Raw genomic sequence first — 22,418 nt, 5'->3', positions numbered from 1 at the left:
CATTATGTAAACCATGCATGCTAGAAGCTGGCTTCTGATAGACAGAAAATCAGGTGTGAATTGTATACTTATTTACACTCAATTTCATTCTGTATCTGCTCATTCTAACACAGACATAATATTACTATAACACCATTTTCATTCATCTACATTTAAATATCTATTACATTATGGCTATTATACTTCTTCATATTCAAGGCCACATCTGATGAGAATGAGTGATTGAAACATCAACTGCTGTGTATTAATAATGATTGAATATATAATCTGTCTATCATTGTCTATTTCTATCTAACAAATCTATTACCTTGAACTAGAAAAGTGGCAGTCCTAGCAGTGCGTGGTTTTATACACCATGCATATGATAAGAATGGTATATACTCAGGGGAGGACCCAGCCATTTAAAAAAAAGGGGGGGGGGGGTCCCAACCAAGAAGGAAAAAAAGGGGGGTCCAACTTTATGTTCCCATTCAAATACATTGATTTTCCAAAGCAAAAAAAAGAGGGTGTTTCCAACCCCCTAACCCATCCCCTGGATTCACCACTGATAATATTACTTTAGAGTAAAGCTTACTTTACAGATTGATAATGCAAAACACAAAAGTTATTTCTCAGATGATTTTTACCATTGTAAAATGCTAGATGGTTACTACTAATCATTCTTGTCTCTTTTTACACTTGTCTCATAACCTTTCACACTAGATTTCCATATTCGTCTTATTAAACTAAGAAACTAAAATAGATCATGTATCATGAAATACTTTTTATTTTATTTAAACCAAATTTGGCAATGCTTTTTTAACCATACTTCAACTCAAGTATACTTAACTATCACATCCTCATCTAGACTTAACCTACTTCACACAATCATATAAGCAGCACATTCCCAACATTACTATAGGTACCAACTTGAAGATTCTTCTGACACTATCAATTCTTATATCTTATACTTGTATTTCATTCATAAAATTCTATTCCATATATGGACAAAATATAAGTACACTTATCCTTACAACATTATTTCATAAGTGATTTGAAAGAGGTAAGAGTTACTTAAAACACCAATTAATTCAAAATTTCAATTTAGGTATCAAACATCATGTTTATACAATATGACTTCTTAATAGGGTTAAACACTGAGAAGCACTTGTAAAACATGATGTCACCTGAGAGAAACAATGGAATCACCCAGGTATGGGAACAGATAGTACGGAAGTTTAACAACATATTTGCTATAAGTAGGACTCTTCTTAAAATCTGACGTAAATAACTCCTCCACTCTCTGGCTCAAGTGCTAATTCCTGGGAAATAAAAGTATAAATAGCAGAAAAATCTCCCAGAAAAACATGTGAATGCATAGGTAAATATTTATGTGATAAGGACTTACAACACTATAAATAATTACTCCTCATAGAAGTCTGCATTACCTCAAAATACATAACTCAAGGTAAGTTTCTTTATATTTCTAGTTAATTATTGTTATTAGTTTTTATGATAATTAATATTTCTAATGTACATGAAACAATACTTTTTTTACATTTGTGATTTTCTACCATTGATATCAAGTACGTTAATGCAATATTTTATTATGTAGGATTTTCAATTTTGAGTTTACTTGAAAAAAATGTGCATTGTAGTACATTGTAGAAATTTGATGCCTGCCTGCATAAGTTATTGTAAAAAAAATAAGTTAAACCATTAAACATGAAAGCTGCCTTTTTTTTAGAAGGGTATACTGATGAAATGTTTCAACAGTTTGTAGAAATAGATAGCTGTATATATTTTCAAATACTGTCAATTCAAACAAAAACGAAGACATTAAGATAAACTTTTGTTATGATTTCGCTTGCTATCAAAAGTAATTTTTTTTGCCATGTTGAAATATTTTTTACATAAAAAGACAAATAATCATCACAGCAAGGAGCTGGCTACGATTACCTTTTATAGATAAACTTTATTCTAACGTTACATAATCTCCTTTGTAAATTGTCTAAAGGTAAATTTATATTCTTTTGAAAGTGCTATACATGTTACCTTACGGAGCATACATGAATTATACTTCTCACGATATGAGTACACACCACAAATGTTTACTTTTTTACAATCTCTATCTATAAAAAAACCAACTCTTTTCATATAAATCATATTAAAAGCAGTCAAAACCAACTAAATCCGACTTTATTGGCCATGGGAAAAAGTTTTAGTAGTAAAATATGACATGTCAAATGTTTGCCTTAGTATCAAAGCAAGCAAGTCTAGATCTAATACCTGGAGTCAGACTAAGAGTCAGACACTATAGTCACATCTACAATAAAAAGCTTTTCAAAATCAAAAGATGACATTGCTTCTAGCTGTAGTATAATTGAAAAGAGATTAATTCATCCAGAAGTTATGAGTTTGAAATGTTCTGAGGGGTCTACAAAACTAGAGCTTCTAAAGACAGTCTGTGTTGCTCACCTAGTGCTGTGTGCATCTTCATCAATAAGCACTCTACAGCATTGTAGACACGTTTTTTTATATATAGATTAGACTGTTGGTTTTCCCGTTTGAATGGTTTTACACTAGTAATTTTGGGACCCTTTATAGCTTGTCTTTCGGTGTTAGCCAAGGCTCCTTGTTGAAGGCCGTTTATTGACCTATAATGGTTTACTTTTTTTTAAATTGTTATTTGGATGGAGAGTTGTCTCATTGGCACTCACACCACATCTTCCTATATCAATCTAAAAACATTTGTGATTAAATATCTTCTATAATTATTGTCCTTAACATAAAAAGGGTAAAATGTTATAGGACACATTATTTAAACTTCATACCACAGTATTGAGTATTACCAAGTTTGGTTATTTTGGCCATGTAGTTTCAGAGGATATGATCTTTCCAAAAGTTAGGATGACAGAAAACAACTGAAAATGATTAGGCCAAATGAAGGCATTAAAGGATCTCAATGGCTTTTTGGGCCTTGAATTTTTTTGAGCTAGAAAATTAGGGTTAATTCTATATGCCTTTTAAAATGGATAAAACTCTCAAAATGAATTGCTTCGTCTCTTGTGAGAAAGGATGCACTATAGTTCTAATATTTTCATAAACGATAATGTGTAATATTTGATGTAGGATTGTGGGCTAGTCTAATGGACCATCAAAACAACACTATAAACTTTCTAGAATGTACTACAGTATGCTAGATCATGAATCAGTTAATGAATAAGACTATCAGGTTTCATAGTATATACTATAAACCTACTACTGTTGATGAAGATGTATTGTCATGACATACAGTGTAGGTGGGGTATATATTATAGACACCCAATGATTCATATAATAATATCAAACAACAAGTAAATTACTAGAGTGATACATGTATACTGGAATTTACATTTCTCCCATACAAGTAAGACTTTTCTCATTTTAGCCTGTGACATATATGTATATATATGACAGATTCATTCTAAGGTCTAATTATGAAGAAAAAAATAAGGATAAAAACACATAAAAACACCAAATCAGAGGCTCCAAGGATTATTACACAACAGGCAAGCTTGCTTTATTTATTTGATTCCCAACATTCTAAAAATTTGAGTTGAATTATGACAATTCTAAACATCTATAGATAAAACTAACTAATGTCTCTTACAGAGTTCATGTTTTTTAATAGCATGGTGTTTTTAAAATAGTCGTTGAATAGGCTATATAGTAACCTTCTGTGTCATTTGGTTTCTTGTGGAGAGTTATGTCATAGGCAATCATACCACATCTTCTTATTATTTTTTTCATCAGATAGTAAAGAATTTGCTCATTGTTGATGACTGTTTTGTGACCTATAGTTGATAACGACTCCACATCTCCTCATCTTTATATTCAAACTATGCAATTGTAACAAATAGGCTCATGGAATTTAAGTGATTTCCTTTTAAAGTAACTAAATGCTGTTGATATCAATGAGATTTATCTATCAACTCTGTTGAAAAACAAACACATGCAGCAAATGATTTTATAATAATGTTACTTACAACTACTAGAGCATGATAATGTAAGGATTGTAAGATTGTTAATAGAGCATAAAATATTCTACCTCTGACAATGGTTATAATTTAGTCAAATTTGACAAAAAAACCTTGTATGTAATCTGTATACTATACAGACCTATTTTCAACATATAGACCAAAAAAACAGTCAAACAGCTAATTTCAGACTACTATTTTCCATGTATCAAGGCATTTAAGGCAGCAGCCACTTATAATTATGCCAGCCACTTTTAAATGTTAAATGGCTTCATTAATATAATCATGAAACTAAACACCTTAAAAAATCATAATTGCCATATTTGGTTCCAGTAAGCCAAGTTGTTACCTAGGACCTTTTCTCCAGGCCTCTATTTATTCAGATATACTGTTAAGCAGTCGGATGCCACATGTGGAGAATGATAAGATTATCAAAATAGTTGAAACCAATTTTCCAATTTGTACCGGATTTCTACTGAAGCATAGTTGGCATACTTTCCAATTGTAAGTTACAGGGATCAACAAGAGAATTTTAAATGATTAATTGTATAGGTGCCCCATAAACTTAACAACCCAAATCCATTATCTGGCAGAAATTAAGTTTTATAAATTGTTGTATATCTTACATTACACATAATTACAAACAGTAAATTGAAAATAATCTTAAACAGATTGTAAATAATGTGTTTGTAATCTACTTTTAAAAATTGTTTACATGGTGCAAAACTTTCCTTGGAAGTAGTGAAGATTGAAGAGGCCTTTCACTCACTCCGATACAATTTAAATTTATGAATGAAGTATTTGATTTTGAAATGTAGGTATTTTTATATTAGTGACTACCTTTCTGATGTACTAGAAGGATTAAACAGAAAATGAGTCTGTAAATAAAAAGATAAATCTTTTCTTATCGCATGTTTAAAGGTATATCACAGGATGCTTAGTGAAAGGTGAGGCTCAGAAATAACTTAATCTTGGCAGAACATGAAACAAACTGTTCTTTGATTTAACAAAAAATAAAGTTTAATGTTTGGTACAAGTAAAATAATTGTTTTAAACCAGCGTGTAGTGTTACTTTGTTTTCATGTTTTACAAATTCACAGTTATCGTGTAAATCAATACATCTAATGAAATGTTATATCTAAACAAATGTCTTGTCACCTAAGAGGATAATTTTCCCAATGAATGTTCATGAGAAAACTTTGAATGCACATGTGCATGGTGTTGCAGACATGTTATACCTGATAATAACTAATTAACATGTGAAAAATAATCCTTTGGTTTAGAAGTCTACACTGACTTAATTTACATAACAAGTTTAATTTGTTAATTTCTTCTCCATGAAATGAATTATCCTTAATCAGTCAAACTAATATGGTTTGCATTTACAAATATTTACAATTTTCAGCAGGTGTTCAATTCATACAAATACTGAGCTTTTATTGGCTAAAATACATGAAAGATGGATCATTTGATTCTGTTATATAGATATAAGAAAATGTGGTATGAGTGCCAAAAGAGACAAATCTCCATCCAATTCACAATTTGTAGTCTTTAACATGGTGCCTTGGCTCACACCGAACAGCAACCTATAAAGGGCTTTATATGTTTTCAATTTATATGAAAACATATCTCAAAATTATAGTATTATAAGCAATGCCAAATTGATTCATCAACACTGTATTTACAATAAGTTGGTATACCTCATGCAAACAGGTTGTCTCTTTGACAAATTCCAAGTTAAAACCATTTTCAATTTTAGTTATGTTGTTAAAAAAACAAAGAATGTGTCCATAGTACATGGATGCCTGAATCGCACTATCATTTTCTAGTATGTTCGGTGGACCATCAAATTGGGATCAAAACTCTGATTTGGAATTAAAATAAGAAAGAGCATAGCATAGGGAACTGTGATGTGAACTAAGCTTCAAGTTGATTGGACTTTAACTTCATAAAAAATTACCTTGACCTAAAACTTTTACCTTAATTGGGACAGACGGACAGACGATTGAACAGACAGACTAATAATGCCCATAGATGGAACTGTGCATCATTTTCAAGACCAAAAGTGCATAAAAGAAATTATATGAAAAAGTTTATAAAAATATTCTTTAAACATTCAAAGACCTTAAAAAAAATATTAAGAAAAGCAATGGCAAAACTAATGATTTCTTTTCCTTTTTTTTCAGAGACATAATCTGTAACCATGGAATTGGCATATTTTTATGGAGTATTGACATTTTTATTTACATTGCGGCATTATGCAAACGCATGTTCTTGCTTTCCAACACATACCCAGAACCATTACTGCAGAGCTGATTTTGGTAAGTGTGTCAGTTAAGTGATTTACAAATTTAAATCTTATTTGTTCTTTGAAGTTAGGAACATTTGGGTACACACTGTACATGAGTTTATTTCATTTAAATTTTCAAACAGATGCTCAACAATTTCCAACAAAATTAGACACAATTACTATATGATTATATCTAAACAAATTGTTGTCCTCTCAAGTTAATACAGTAATTTAGGGTTTTAATGACAAATTGAATTAATGACTTCCCCTTATTTTAAAGCATTATTTGTTAGAATGCTTATGTTTATACATTTATACAATATTTATCATTTTGACCATATAAAATAGAAGATGTGGTATGATTGCCAATGAGACAACTATCCTCAAAAGACCTAAATGACACAAACATTAACAACTATAGGTCACCTTACAACCTTCAACAATGACCAAAGCCCATACCGCATAGTCAGGTATAAAAGGCCCCGATAAGACAATGTAAAAAATTCAAACGAGAAAACTTACGGCCTTATTTATGTAAAAAAATGAACGAAAAACAAATATGTAACACATAAACAAACGACAACCACTGAATTACAGGCTCCTGACTTGGGACAGGCACATACATAAATAATGTGGGGGGTTAAACATGTTAGCGGTATCACAACCCTCCCCTAACCTGGGATAGTGGTATAACAGTACAACATATAAACGAGCTATAAGAATCAGTTGAAAAAAGCTTAACTCATCAGATGGACAAAAAATACAATTGGATGTTTGTTGTTTGAAACGGGAATGTTCATGTAATTCTGACACAATTATCATACTGCTAGTGCCTTTGACCAGTTTCATTGAAAATATAAGTAAAGCACAATTCCTATCATTGGCCATGACTATGAATAAGAGGGAAAAATGCGTCACAAAGTCAACTGGGCAATGAAAACTCAAATAATCTGAATTTTTGTTCAATTACAAAATTGACATTGCTTGCTCAACAAAGGTGAAGGTAGAAAATTTGAAAAAAACCTAAATTACCAAAATATATATTGAAATGGCTTAACTCAATCAAAAGACTAATGAACACAAACAAGTGAATATACATGGAACGAATAAATACATGTTTGTATTTGGAAACTAAACAAATTCTTATATATCTAGATAAGTGTGACAAATTCCATCATAATTTAAACTAGGAATTAAAGTAGTAGCCCAAACATTGAGATCAGTATAGCATTCCTAAAGTACCTGTATTTATAACAATAGCAAATATAATTTGATTGCACTTCATGTAAGCCACAAATAATGCCAAGTATTACTATTATACTAATTACGTAATTAATCAACACAGAAAATAACTGTCTACGAAAATAAAATAGGATGCCAGCTTTTACCTATGATTGTCAGTGTTCTGAAGCAAACCACTACAATTATATTACATTTGTCATACTATAGGCTGCAAGCAAATTATCTATTGTAAGAATACTTTGCATTTTTGCAAAATAAATGGTTTTTTTTTGCAGTTTCACTGATTGCTTTCTGTTTGAGTTGCAGTGAATTGTTCATTTATCACTCAGAAAGATAAATAAAGCAAAAGATAAACGGTACCCAATTATGTTTTTCTATCAAACTGCAACAGCTATATAATTATTTAATTCTACCACTTGTCAATGTTTGATTCAAATCATCTTTGCAGAAAGTAGGCTCACAGAACACGGGACAACATTTATCCCACATATATTGTTATTTGTTTATTAATATATTTGTACATGTATTTTCAGTAATTGTTGCAACTGTGAAAAATGTAGAAGAAATATACAATAACCCATTCAAACAGACCAATAAAATCCCAGAAGGTCCAGTTTATCCATTTCCAATCAGGAGAAAGTTCAAGGCTAGAATTCATAGGTCATTTAAGGTAATTATCAGGCAACATTAATAAAAAGGTATAAGCACATTTGATGACAAACACCTAAACAGTATACCACATCACAAAAGAGATCAGAAATAACATTATCAAACAGACCTTCAGTATGGATTAAGATGTCATATCTCAGGATATCCTTGGATCCAAGTAAGTTTCTTGCAGGATTTAAAATGAAATAAGATCAACTTCAAAAGCATAACAACTGTTTATACTGTTGATTCCATATGGAAACAATTATAACCTATCAATTTACCATGTAACAATATGACCAAGTGACTTAGTGTATATAACAATATCACAAAAGAGATAAAACTTTTCACCCCCAAATCTCCATTATAGGTTTTTCTAAATTATAATTAAATTTTCATGAAGACTTTTGACTGTTTGACATTTTGTAACATTTCAGTTTACAAGATGATAAAAGAAGATTTTGGGTACACATTTATAAGTCAGCAATGTTGCAAAATAGGAGGGAAAAGAAATTTTTTAATTTATTCAAATGATTTTAACGTTTTTTTTATATAGTACTGTACATGTAATAAAACATGTAAGCAACCAGCTTTTTATCTATCTTTTTATCAATGTATATTCTAAAGGCTCATTATTCTATTATAGAAGAATGGAAATGACACATCAAGAGACATTATAATAAATACTCCAGGTTCTGATGCTGCATGTGGTGTACAGTTAGACAAAAATAAGAAGTATATAATTGGTGGTAAGTGAAATATATTAACTAATGTGTTAAATGCTCTACACAAAGTTTTATTCAACCTCTTGTACTAAGGGTAAAATTACATCTTTTTGGGCCATTCAAAGCTGTCAAAGGTTTGATCATTACAATTTTATAAATTTAAAATTGCACAAGACAGATGAGCAGGAGAGACATGAGAAAACATATTTATAGTTATTTCAAACAAATAGAAAATGAGAAAAAACAGTTTCAGTTATCTTTCATAACTTATGGACAAAGAAAGATAACTCAATTTTGTATATGAGACACCAATCCCAGATGTTTATAGTTCTTTTTCAGAACTGATGGACAAAGAAAGATAATTCAATTTAATTTATAAGACACTTATTCAGATGTTCATCTTGTTTTCTCACAAAAATAGTTTAGTTATCTTTCAGAACTGATGGACAAAGAAAGATAACTCAATTTTGTTTATACAACACTAATTCAGATGTTCCATCTTTGTTTTCCTCAGGTTATAAAGTTGAAGGAGATTACTGGATTAATCTATGTGGCTGGGTGCAGGAATATAAAACACTTAACAGACAGCAAATAAAAGGACTTAAATTTTTCTATGGAAAAAATTGTCAGTGCAAGGTAGGTCTTTTCTTTATTGAAAATATTAAATATTCTTGTCCGAGAAAAACACTAAAAAAATCTGATTGTTTTGACAGAATTTTCATGAAGATTCCTGCTGCTTTGTTGATTCATTGTTATATTTTATATTTGTTTACTCGATCATATTGTTTGCTCCCCATTCAAAATAACAGAAAATCAAAAAGATACCAGATAACTCAAACATTAAAATAAAACTTACAATTTAAACCAGAATAGTTCTACAGAAGTATAAACAGTTGCTTCTTGATTAGTGGCAATTTTTTGAAAAAAGTAACAAAAGACAATAATCCTCAATAATGAGTTGGAGTAGCTGATAAGTCAAGGTCATAAATAAAAAAAATCCCCCCAAAAAACAATAATGCCAAAAAAAAAACCAATGCCAATCACAAAAAGTCATCCATACACCCTTTTCATAGTATGCTTTTTTAAAGCTTTCATACTGAACACAAAATAATGTTGAGATTGTCTTTTTCAGGTATCATGGTGTAATGGTAACTTCTGTAATTCAGGATATGGAAGTTCAAACAAAAAAACATGTAAATGGGAACCACGATGGAGTAATGATTGCTATATAAGATATGGAGTCTGTAGTGAAAACAGATCAGATGGCTCTTGTTCGTGGAAGAAAAACAGGAAATTCAAAACCTGCCTTCAGACAAATGATGAAGTATTTCCATGGAAACAAAGGAAACCATCCAACGAAGCAGAAGTGTTTTCCCCATCCATACATGAACATGAACACAGCCCTGGTTATATGCCTTAATGTTTCTCTCAGTAAATGTGTAACAAACCAAAAGACAAGAAAACTAATGTCAACAAGTTTTGTATCGTAAATAGGGCATAATATCAGACAGATGATATTGTTTTGTAAAGTAATGTGATGAGTATGAACTGTTCGACAGATTTCTAATTGATATGACAAGAATGTTGAACTATGTTTTTTTTTAGTGACATTTCTGCATGACTGTAGAAATCTCACTTATCAATGACTTTTTCATATTGAAGAAACATACAAACTATAGACATACTTGAAGTATTTTTCATGTGTGTATATTTTTGCTATATCTGGAGTTGAACATTTTCCTATCCAGATATTTTTCTGCAACATATATTTTTATGGTCATCTTGAATAAAAGTGAAATAAAATAACAAACAAAACATTCTAACTTCTAATTTATGTGAAAACTGAAAAAAAAATAATCTTAAAATTGTTTCAATTTTCATTTTTTTAATAAGCTAAAAACTTTCACATATAATACACTGGAACCACATGTTTCTATGAAAAATAATGGAGCCTTGAATGAGCCAGCAGACATAACCAATCCCCAAATAAAAGCATACAATTTGCAGCTGTAGTTTTTATAAGGTATGATGCCTTCAGGCCAGTAGCCAGGAATTTCCAAAGGGGGGTTCGTTTGACTCACAAACTCGACTTTAACAGTGCTTATTTGTCCGAACCCCCCCTGGCTACGGGTAAGGCTTTGTTATGATTTAAGACTGTAATATACTCGAAAAAAGAAAAAAAAAGAATCTTCCTCTCATTATATCTGTGACAATAAAGAATGCAATTTGATAAACAGTTTTTCATTAAGCCTTCAAAATTAGTGACTGACAGGCTCACATACTGACAGACTTACTGTGTAGCACTTGGGTATAATCAAAGAGATGAAGGCCTTTTTGTACAAGGATAAATATATCAAGACAAAAAGATGTTAAGTTCAGTAATATGTATGTCTTTTGAATATATATAATTCGTCCGAACCCCCCTGGCTACGGGTAAGGCTTTGTTATGATTTAAGACTGTAATATACTCGAAAAAAGAAAAAAAAAGAATCTTCCTCTCATTATATCTGTGACAATAAAGAATGCAATTTGATAAACAGTTTTTCATTAAGCCTTCAAAATTAGTGACTGACAGGCTGACATACTGACAGACTTACTGTGTAGCACTTGGGTATAATCAAAGAGATGAAGGCCTTTTTGTACAAGGATAAATATATCAAGACAAAAAGATGTTAAGTTCAGTAATATGTATGTCTTTTGAATATATATAATTCGTCCGAACCCCCCTGGCTACGGGTAAGGCTTTGTTATGATTTAAGACTGTAATATACTCGAAAAAAGAAAAAAAAAGAATCTTCCTCTCATTATATCTGTGACAATAAAGAATGCAATTTGATAAACAGTTTTTCATTAAGCCTTCAAAATTAGTGACTGACAGGCTGACATACTGACAGACTTACTGTGTAGCACTTGGGTATAATCAAAGAGATGAAGGCCTTTTTGTACAAGGATAAATATATCAAGACAAAAAGATGTTAAGTTCAGTAATATGTATGTCTTTTGAATATATATAATTTTCTCAAGATTTGTTATGTCTTGACATTTTCTTGTTATTGTACATTATTGTAAATACACTTATCATAGGCAGCTAACTCATTCAAAGGGAAGTAACTAATAAATGTATTTATTTCCTTTTTATAAAATCTTTTAATTTTTCATGCAAATTTGAAATAAAGTAGAAATAGCAGAAAAACTAGCAAAAAACTAAGTTATTAATTTGATTAATTTTCCTCATTAACAGAAAAAGGTAGCTACATCTATTTTGGCTTCCGACTTACTGAAAACATTGTATGATGAAATTAAATTGACACAACCCAAATGAAATGTTGTATTTTTGTGTCTTGAATGTGTTGATGTTATGAATTAATTTTTTGTAATATTCACCTTTGAACTGATTTAAGGAAACCTAAGGATTTGTATAGTAATCCATTAATAGTCAACGAAAAATAAGACTCTTAAGGACAACACACTTTAAGTACATATATATATCTTAACATATCATATTCACACATTGTTCATCTATGTATATACATTGTAGATAGTTCTTTTGTGATTTTTTTCAATAAAAACATGTTAATAAAACTTATCATATTGAGGCCTTTTTTAGCTGACTATGCGTTATGGGCTTTGCTCATTGTTGAAGGCCGTATGGTGACCTATTGTTGTTAATGTCTGTGTAATTTTGGTCTCTTGTGGACAGTTGTCGTCTCATTGGCAATCATACCACATTTTCTTTTTTATATTATGCGAGTTAAATTTATTTTACCATAAGTGTCACATTCTTACCAATAAAATGTAGCTATTTAATACTAAAAATTTTTATTGTGAACAAACTACTGTAAATTCATAAATTATTGTGTGCATTTATTATTGCAATTTTGTCATTTTAGGATTAAATGCGATTTTAATTTTCACAAATTTGAGATAAAATTATTGCGTTTACAACTCTGTTGCATTTTTCGCAATAATAAAAACCTTGCCTGAATTTCTGAATTTACAGTATTAAATTGCTAAGTTTAAATATCTTCTTAGTAAAGGTTAATTTTACTGGTGAACATTTCTATAATTGATGAAAACAAATAACCTTAGAAGAAAAGCATGTACATCTGGCAAAAGTGTTCAACCATATAACCAACAACTTGGTATATAGTAAACTAGTATTTTTTTTTTTAAATAACATTAAATGTTTTGATTGACCATACAGACATAGGATCATAGTACAAAAAGTCAAAGACAATTAAACAAGAGGGCAAACAATTTCCCAAGGACAGGAAACAACCTAAAAATATACACCTGTCATAGACAAGCATACCATTCTTTGCCCAGTTGTCCTTATGCACAAAGGTAGGAGAAAGCTCCAATTTTGAAGAGTTATTGGACTTTAACTATCAAATTGAAAGCAAAATGTGACACATCTTGCATTTAATCTATAATGTTCAGATAGGTTTACTTAAAATTTTTATGCTATTGAAGGATTGGTTTAATTACCCAATCTTTTGATTTTGATGAATTTGAGATTTGGTATGCAGATTAAAGAGACTGTGTCAGCCAAGATTTTCAAAAGTCACACAATTTTGAAAACTTTCCAGTTTGACATACCAATATAACAATTCTCCTGTCAATTTCAAAGACTAAATTATATTGCAGTTTGTGTCATTGGGTTGTTGTTTCATTGGATATATATTTAATCTACATTTCCCTTCATACATCAATCTTTGTGCTTTTTTTTTTATAAATGAGTTACATTGGTTGTGATGTTATTACATAAGCATTGTTACATAGGCAATTTACAGGAAAGTGAACAAATTTGAAAGTCTTTTTATTAATAAGATTGTTGTTAAATGACATTTGAAAAGTCTTTAATTCAGAGAAAAAACAAGAGGCTGTCAGATTGACAGCAAATCAGATTTGCTTGCTAGAAAATAAAATTGCAAATCTGGCAAACAGAATCAAGTAAAAAAAATAAATGAACTCTTGTAGGGTTCAGAAATGTATAAGGCCAAAATCAATTTTGACCTTTTCATCTATAAATCCTTTTCAAGTAATTGCATTGTAATAATATTGACAACCCTCTAAGTATAACTTTATGCACCTTTAAGTTCTGTAACTCATCAACAATAAAAGCAAAAATTCTGAAAATCGACCTTGACCTTCATTTAGTCACAGCCATATCTAAATTTGAAAAGTTTTCATTGAAGTGTTTTCAGGACAAGCTATTGCACCAACAGGACTCTTACGATCACTTTCCTACACAAAGGTCTACAACTCAACAAAGATAAAGGCTAATACAAATGATTTCGTCAAAAGAGTTTTCAAGTTATTGCAGACACAGTTTGGCAACGGCCTGCTGTATACATCACCAAATTAATAAGTGATATTTTTCCTTTGAAAGTATGTTAACAAGAGGCTGTCACAACGACAGTAAACTGGATTTATTAACATTTATTTGTGTCCTGGCAATATCACAAGAACCATTACTGATGAATGGTGAAAGTGAAAATGGTCATTATTGAACTTGACCTCTATTTTGTCATCAGTAACAACATATAAAATTTCAAAAGCTTTGGTTGAATGGTTCTTGAGAAAATGCACGGACACGACTGGAAACACCATTTTTCAATCTTTCAAGAACCATAACTCCTAAACGGTAAAAGTCAAAATCGTCATTATTGAACTTGACCTCCATTTTGTTATCAGTAACAACATATTAAAATTTGGGAAGCATTGGTAGAACAGTTCATGCTTAAATGCATGGACACGACTGGAAACTCCATTTTTCAATCTTTCAAGAATCATAACTCCTGAACGGTAAAAGTCAAAATCATCATTATTGAACTTGACCTCCATTTTGTCATCAGTAACAACATAATAAAATTTTGGAAGCTTTGTTAGAACAGTTCATGCGTAAATGCACGGACACGACTGGAAACTCCATTTTTCAATCTTTCAAGAACCATAACTCCTGAACGGTAAAAGTCAAAATCATCATTATTGAACTTGACCTCCATTTTGTCATCAGTAACAACATAATAAAATTTGGGAAGCATTGGTAGAACAGTTCATGCTTAAATGCATGGACACGACTGGAAACTCCATTTTTCAATCTTTCAAGAATCATAACTCCTGAACGGTAAAAGTCAAAATCATCATTATTGAACTTGACCTCCATTTTGTCATCAGTAACAACATAATAAAATTTTGGAAGCTTTGTTAGAACAGTTCATGCGTAAATGCACGGACACGACTGGAAACTCCATTTTTCAATCTTTCAAGAACCATAACTCCTGAACGGTAAAAGTCAAAATCGCAATTATTGAACTTGACCTTCATTTAGTTGTCAGTAACAACATATTAAGGTTTGGTTGAACGGTTCATGAGTTAATGCACGAACAACATTTGATTGCCATCCGCCCGACCGACCGACTGGCCGCCCGACCGACTGGCCGCCCGACCGCCATACATCCCCAAATCAATAGCCGACATTTTTGTCACAAAATCCGGTTAAAAATGGAAGTAATTTGTCTAAGTATAACAAATTTGTTGACCTAAGTTGGATATGATGACGAGGAAGAACTGTTTATCAATACAAGATTATTCAAGTGTCAGAATTGATATGAGTAATAGTGAGTAATAGTGCAGAATCCTGCATTGAAGGTATTAATTAGGTACTTTTTCATCCTTAATGTCCTTTTTCTTGCTAACAAACAGACTTTTCGAACATATTATGTCATATCATTGGTGAAAATCTCTGAAGAGGATTAAACATTATTGAAGTTTTCTCTCAGAGACAAAAATGATGAAATGTTTGTTGATATTGGTCTGCCGTCACATGACTGATGCCATAATAACACTGATGACTTTATACTTTGTCTTTATTTGTTCCGTCTGCCACATCCTGCACAGAAAACAGCCCAAACATTGATTTTATAAGTTCTACTAGTTAAATCTAGTTTTAATACAGGCATATAAATATTTTGATTATGAAGGATTATAAATACATTAAAAAAGAATTTTACGTTTATATATAAACCAACTTGTCCCATAATAATTTTTTCAATCCTAGTCTGCTCCAATCATGTTGCAATTTGATCACAACTTTAAAGTATGTCACTATTTAAACCTACACTTTCATAATATTTTTGAAGATGTTTAGTTTTGTGACCCGATTGTCCATTTAGGTCAATTAACAAGTAAAACAATAAAAATCGAAGAATGTGTCCCTGGGACACAGATGATGACCCTTCTTGGGAATAGCTTTACAAAGGGGCATAACTCAGGAACAGTAAAAATGACGCCACCCAAATTCATACTTGATCTGTGTTTATTGGTTATAAGCGTTGTGTGCTACTTAACATTTGGTTGAGGAAAAAGTTAGAGAATGAAAACAAACTTTGCAACCTACAAACATACATACAAACAGAAGGATAGCTGACAGATTGACAATTTTACAGCAGGGATTTATACCTCCGGTTTGCATTTTCCCTTGCAAGTGAGATGCAGGGACCTGGAGTTATCTGCCCTGAACTGCTTATGGGTCTTGTATAACAGGTGCTTTCAAAATTAAAGTATGCATAATTGACCAAAAACTCATCAAATAAAAGAACCTTTTTGAGCATACTCACATACCTCACTTCCCCACATTGACACTGGACAAACAAAGATCATCCGATTCCTAGATTCAAAGACTCATAACTCATAAGACTAATGTCAACTGATAAAAGTTTTCTTGTGGATATGCACATTAACATATTATGTCCTCATTAACTACAAAGTTTCATGAAGTTCTATAGTGTGTTTTCAGAGGAGTTGCAATGACAAAGTGATGCAATAGTTTATTGATGCAAATATGTTCAAAAGGCGCTCATAGTACATAGTGTCCATATTAGACGATGCCCCACTTGCACTATCATTTTCAGATTTCTATGTTCAGTGGACCATGAAATTGGGGCCCACAGGGGTAAAAACTCTTTTAGGCATTTAAATTAGACAGATCATATCATAGGGAACATGGGTTCTAAGTTTAGAGTTGATTGGATTTCAACTTCATCAAAAACTAACTTGACTAAAAACTTTAACCAGAAACTTGCACTAGCATTTTCTATGTTCAGTGGACCAATGAAATTGGGAGTCAAAAATCTAATTTGGAATTTAAGGGGGTTCGCGGGTCTAAATCATTTATAAAGGATTTCTCTATATTTTTCTATAAATGAACTTTATCTTAAAGTTAATAGAAAAATAAAATAAAAAAGTGGGGTCACCATTCATTTGCGCTTACAATCTGCCTTCGAAAGAAGCATACATAATGTAAAAGTGTTTTTTTTCTGTTGAAGTAATAAGAGAAATAAAGTTAACATTGAAATAAAAAAAGAAATTTATTACAGAAATCGCTCAAATTTTACAATAATTTAGTTTAAGTACAGCTTATATGGAAATTATATTAAAAAATATAGGTCACTGATGAGTTGAAAAAGATATTTCAATTGTATAGCCAAAAAATGGCATTTTTCCACCAAAGGGAGATAATTTGGGACTTTTTCAATGATGTATACATTTTAAAAGTCACCTGGGGCCAACACAAATTGATTGTTTTGAATGATTTTTGTACCATATGATAAAGTAACAACTACAAAAGGTAACAAATAAAATTTGCAATGAAAAACAAATGCTTAATTTTTCTGAAATTTTTATACCCTCGAGCCTCCGTAAATGAAAAAGATCACATCATAGGGAACATGTGTTCTAAGTTTCAAGTTGATTGGACTTCAACTTTATAAAAAAATTACCTGTCATAAAACTTTATACGTGAAGTGGGACAGACTGATGGACAAACAAATGGATGAAAAGATGAACTAACGGACCCACACACCAGAAAACATAATGCCCCTCTACTATCATAAGTGGGGCATAATAATTTCCTGTTGATATGCACATTCTTATTATCTACAAAGTTTCATGAAATTCTGTTGTGCGGTTTCAGAGGAGTTGTGATGACAAGAATATGACTGATGGAGTGAAAGACAGACAGAAAGGTCAAAAGCGTATTACCTACCCACTGCAACTATGTCGCTTGGGGTATAATAAGTTAATGACCAGACTAATAAACTTATATGGCAAAAATCTCGCTTTTGAAAAAAGAAAGAGTCTTGAATTATATGGCTTAATATTTATACAATTATACAAAGACATGTCTGTTAGGAAAGTGTACATTTCATTAGATAAGATCCCTAAAGCATCAATTTAAAAGACTTGGATCTTTGGAATTCAATATTGAGACTTATTTTCTGACCCTTCTCATCCAAACATTTACTTCTTATTTTTTACCTCCATATTATAGACTAGCTGTTCTGAGGGGCCAATGGTTCAAGGACAAAAAGAAATTATTAACACATATTTAACAAAAAAAATGAGGGAAAATTATGAAAAATTAGAATTTTGTCACATAACCTTTATAAAAGATAAGTTAAAGGTCAACGATAATTATCAACACTTATTTGACAAAAGAACCAAGGAAAATTATAAAGAACTAGAATTATGTGACTTAACCTTTATACCAAGACACAGTTTGAGAACAAAGAGAAATTACCAACACTTATTTGATATTTGTACAGATCCTTAGGGAAATCCGAAATCACATAGGAAGCGGAAATCAGATCCTTTCAGTATCTTTATGGTCTACCAACAAATTGGCTGGGTTTTTTATCATGTAAAATTGTTGTACTATAGAAATATCAGATCAGTCTGAGTTTCCTTAATGCATACCAATTTACATTGTTTTAAGAGTGAGATACATTGAAATTAATTTTGATTGAAGTAATTTGCTCTTGTTGACAAGTTTTAAAGACTGGTCAATCAATTTAGTTCATAAAATTTATTATAAGTGATTTAATGATTGATTGTTGGTGTTTAATGTCACTTACATAAAAAAAGAAGATGTGGTATGATTGCCACTGAGACAACTCTCCATAAGACAGCATTTGTGACAATTTCAATGTAGGTATGTAGGTATTGGCAAATATGTTTTGGGGGAACAGACTCAATATCAAGCCATAGAACCTATCATGTGGAACCGATCCAAGAGAAAAGCATTAACCTTCATAATTAACATCTAGATATCTATGTTTGGTGAAAATTGTATGTTGGCCTTTTGATGTTTATGTTTGGTGAAAATTGTAAATTGGACTCAAGATGTTGTGTTTGGTGAAAATTATATGGTGGCTTCAAGGTGCCTATGTTTGGGGAAGATTGTATGGTGGCCTCAAGATGTCAATGCTCTTTTAAGATTATATGGTAGCCTCAATATATTAATGTTTTTTAAAGATTGTGATGGTTGCTTAAAGATGTCTGTCTAGTGAAGGTTGTATGGGGTCCTCCAAATGTTGTTGGTAAATAGTATTATGGTGTTTGGTGAAGACTGAATGGCTGTCTCTTGATGCTTTAATTTTCCTATGCTACAAATCTACTATTGGTGAATTTTCAAAATTTAAGATATTGCTGTTTGAACTTTCAATACTGATTTCACTCTCTCTCTCTCTTTTTTTTTTTATATCTGCTATAAATATTTGAACTTTACAGAAGCCACCTAAGAAGTTTCATCTATATTCGTATTCATCCTAAAATATATCTTTTCAAACAATAGGTTGAGGAGTTTCTCTTTAAAGTTATCCATACTAATAATTCATCTATTGTCAGTTTTTCATTGTCGTAACAAGATTTTTAATATTGACGTAAAAACCTCCGACATACGATGTCATTACAGATTATCGAAATGATTTATAGGGGATAGGGTTTATGATTCTTCAGTGATAGTTGGTCAATGGAATTAAAGGTATGTTGTTTTTAAAATTTACATTTATATCCTTCAATGAAGTGTGCCTTTATTTTTTTTAATTAATTTTTTGCATATTACATGTATCATCTTTTTGCTGTTTTCAGAATAAGACCTTAAATATAACATCCTCTTTTGAGACTTTAAAAATACTCAAATAAAATCACATATTTACATCTTTATCCAATTTAAATCCTGAACGTAAGAATAAAGAGGGTCCTGGGTACTGTATAAATTCATGAATTGTTGCAATGTTTTTATTATTGCGAAAAATGGGACATGGTTATAATCGCATTAATTGAAACTTGATTTTGATTTTTTTTATATGAACCATTTTTCTTAAAAATCAAAATTGCATTTTTTTAACTTAAAAATGACAAAATCGCAATAAAAAATTCACCCAATAATTTCTGAATTTACAGTATTCACCAATGAGACAGTCATCCAACAACACAAAAAAATAAAATAAATATCTTGAGTGTTAAAATGTGATTATAAAGTGGTGTATGTTTGGTGTTCAGCATATTGTTCTTGTTGTTTAACACTCAATGCACTGAGGGGACAGTTGGGACCATCAGATCATGTATATTGTTTTACTTTTTCATTCATTGTTTTGTACACACATCTCTCTTTGAATTTGTTCTCTGGTCAAGAGTTTTCTCATTGTCAATCATACTATATCTTCTTAGACAAGTGTATTTTCATATGTGAAGCTGTACAGCTCAAGTTGCAGCCAGGAGTGAAAAATCAGACAAAGGCTCTTCAATACCAAATGCCCTTAAGGACAAAACATTGTGATATTTTAGTTAAAGAAACTGTAACTGTTTCTGACTTCAGACAGAGTGAATGAAAATGTTAAATCCTCCCCTTTCTGAACTATGGTTGTAAGTTATATCTCACAACTGAATCAATTGCAAAATTTCCACATGTAATAAAGGACAAGCTAGAATATTCCCAGAAAAGGCAAAAAAAAAAAGAAGGACGAACTCAGTATTTCAAGAATAAGTAAAGTCAGTATCAAGATCAATCTTATTTGTAATAATGGTTTTGTGTTTTTTGTTTGTTTGAAAAAGATCTATAATATGAAACTGGATGTATTTGTTTGACATGAATGTCGATAAACAGCCAGTAACATATAAAGAAAAAAACATTTTCATAAAATCATTTTATTCTATCAGAAGTAGGTTAAAGAAAAATCACATCCTCATTTTGAAGGCATGGACCAATTTGTGAAAATTACAGTTCTTATAAAATTTAATTGGGTCTTCAATGCAGCGAGAAACTCCCACACCTAGAGGCGTGCTTCAGCTGGTTCCTAAACAAAAATGTATACTAGTTCAGTAAAAATGGACATCATACACATTAGTAAGAAGCCTGATTGTTTAGGTTGTATTTGTTGAATCATTCAAGTAAAATCCCCATTAAATAAAATTCAAACTTGTATTACAGGAAGTTCAATTAATAAGAAGAAATGCAAAATTGATCTGTATGTCATCTTTATACACTAGTAAACCCTAAAATCAAATCAATATCAACAGGGAAATAAAAATAAGTATGGACATCTGGAAGTCATCATTAAACACCAGTAAACCTTAAAATAAGATCAATATCAGCATTCATGACAAAATAAGTCAGCACATCTGTCATTTTAAGACAAAAAATATTAATTTTTAACAAATTTATATCTTTTTTTTTTAATCTTTCTGGTCATTTTTGGGCTGGACTGTTGATAAGTCTCAAAATTGACACAAGAAGACTTCTTAAAGGAATATCTTGAAGTCTGATGACTGGTGATACATATATGGACAGTTCAATTAATTTTTCCATAAAAAAGATAAAAACAAGAATGTGTCCTAAGTACACGGATGTCCCACTCGCACTATCTTTTTCTATGTTCAGTGGACCGTGACATTGTGATATTAACTCTAATTTTGCATTAAAATTAGAAAAATCATATCATAGAACAAGTGTACTATATAGTATATAAGTACTTCAACAATGAGACAGTAGCTAAAAAAAGAACAAGAATGTGTCCATGCCCCACTCACACTATCATTTTCTATGTCCAGTGGACCGTGAAGTTTGGGTCAAAAACTGTAATTTGGCATTAAAATCAGAACAATCATACATATCTGTGTCCTAAGTTTTAAGTTGATTGGACTCCAACTTCATCAAAAACTACCTTGACCAAAAACTTTAGCCTAAAGCAGGACAGAAAAATGGACGGACAGACAATCATATGTATGCACAGACCAGAAAACATTGGGGCATAAAAATTCAAAGTACCGGTAAACAGGAATCAATTCTCATGACAATACTGCAAGCATTTACACTTTAAAACTTATCATTATCAAGCTTAGTTCCAAATACAAAGTCATTCTGCTGAGTTGTTCCTGACAAAAGTGAAGTGTAACAAAATAAATATTTGTAACAGATGAATGTATGGATAGAGGAAGTGGTTGCAATTGAACCTCATTTCTTAGAGTTGGTGTGTGATGGTATAATAAATTCTCTTATGGTTTAGTTAATTTATCTTGAATAGATATTTGTCCTATCACAATGCATGAAATGGGATACGAAAAAAGTAATATGGAAATCTACGTTAATTTGATAGACAATATAACAACATTTCCATTGGATTCATTAGGTCAAAAATTACTTTCAAAGGTTAAGACGATTACATTTTGTGC

At 31.0% G+C, this 22,418-nt stretch overlaps 2 protein-coding genes across 7 annotated transcripts in view; one reads left to right on the top strand and one right to left on the bottom strand.

The window, feature by feature from the left end:
• LOC134688305 (synapsin-like) overlaps positions 1-22,418 on the bottom strand; it is a 105,733-nt gene that overhangs the window by 29,111 nt on the left and 54,204 nt on the right. The gene's annotated exons all lie outside the window — the stretch shown is intronic.
• Positions 1,181-12,485, top strand: LOC134688284 (tissue inhibitor of metalloproteinase-like). Of its 4 annotated transcripts, none has more exons than XM_063548862.1 (6): positions 1,181-1,360; positions 6,185-6,319; positions 8,064-8,200; positions 8,825-8,927; positions 9,418-9,539; positions 10,036-12,485. In XM_063548862.1, exons 2-6 carry the CDS (start codon positions 6,202-6,204, stop codon positions 10,321-10,323), a joined length of 768 nt encoding a protein of 255 aa, XP_063404932.1. In that variant the 5' UTR covers positions 1,181-1,360; positions 6,185-6,201; the 3' UTR covers positions 10,324-12,485. The 4 variants fall into 4 exon arrangements, with proteins under 4 accessions (XP_063404932.1, XP_063404915.1, XP_063404923.1 ...); XM_063548845.1 differs by having other exon boundaries at positions 1,181-1,447; XM_063548853.1 differs by lacking the exon at positions 1,181-1,360 and adding an exon at positions 3,271-3,388.

The sequence above is a fragment of the Mytilus trossulus genome, chromosome 1 (assembly GCF_036588685.1).
Source record: "Mytilus trossulus isolate FHL-02 chromosome 1, PNRI_Mtr1.1.1.hap1, whole genome shotgun sequence".
NCBI lineage: Eukaryota > Metazoa > Mollusca > Bivalvia > Mytilida > Mytilidae > Mytilus > Mytilus trossulus.
This window is presented reverse-complemented; position numbering and strand designations above follow the sequence as displayed.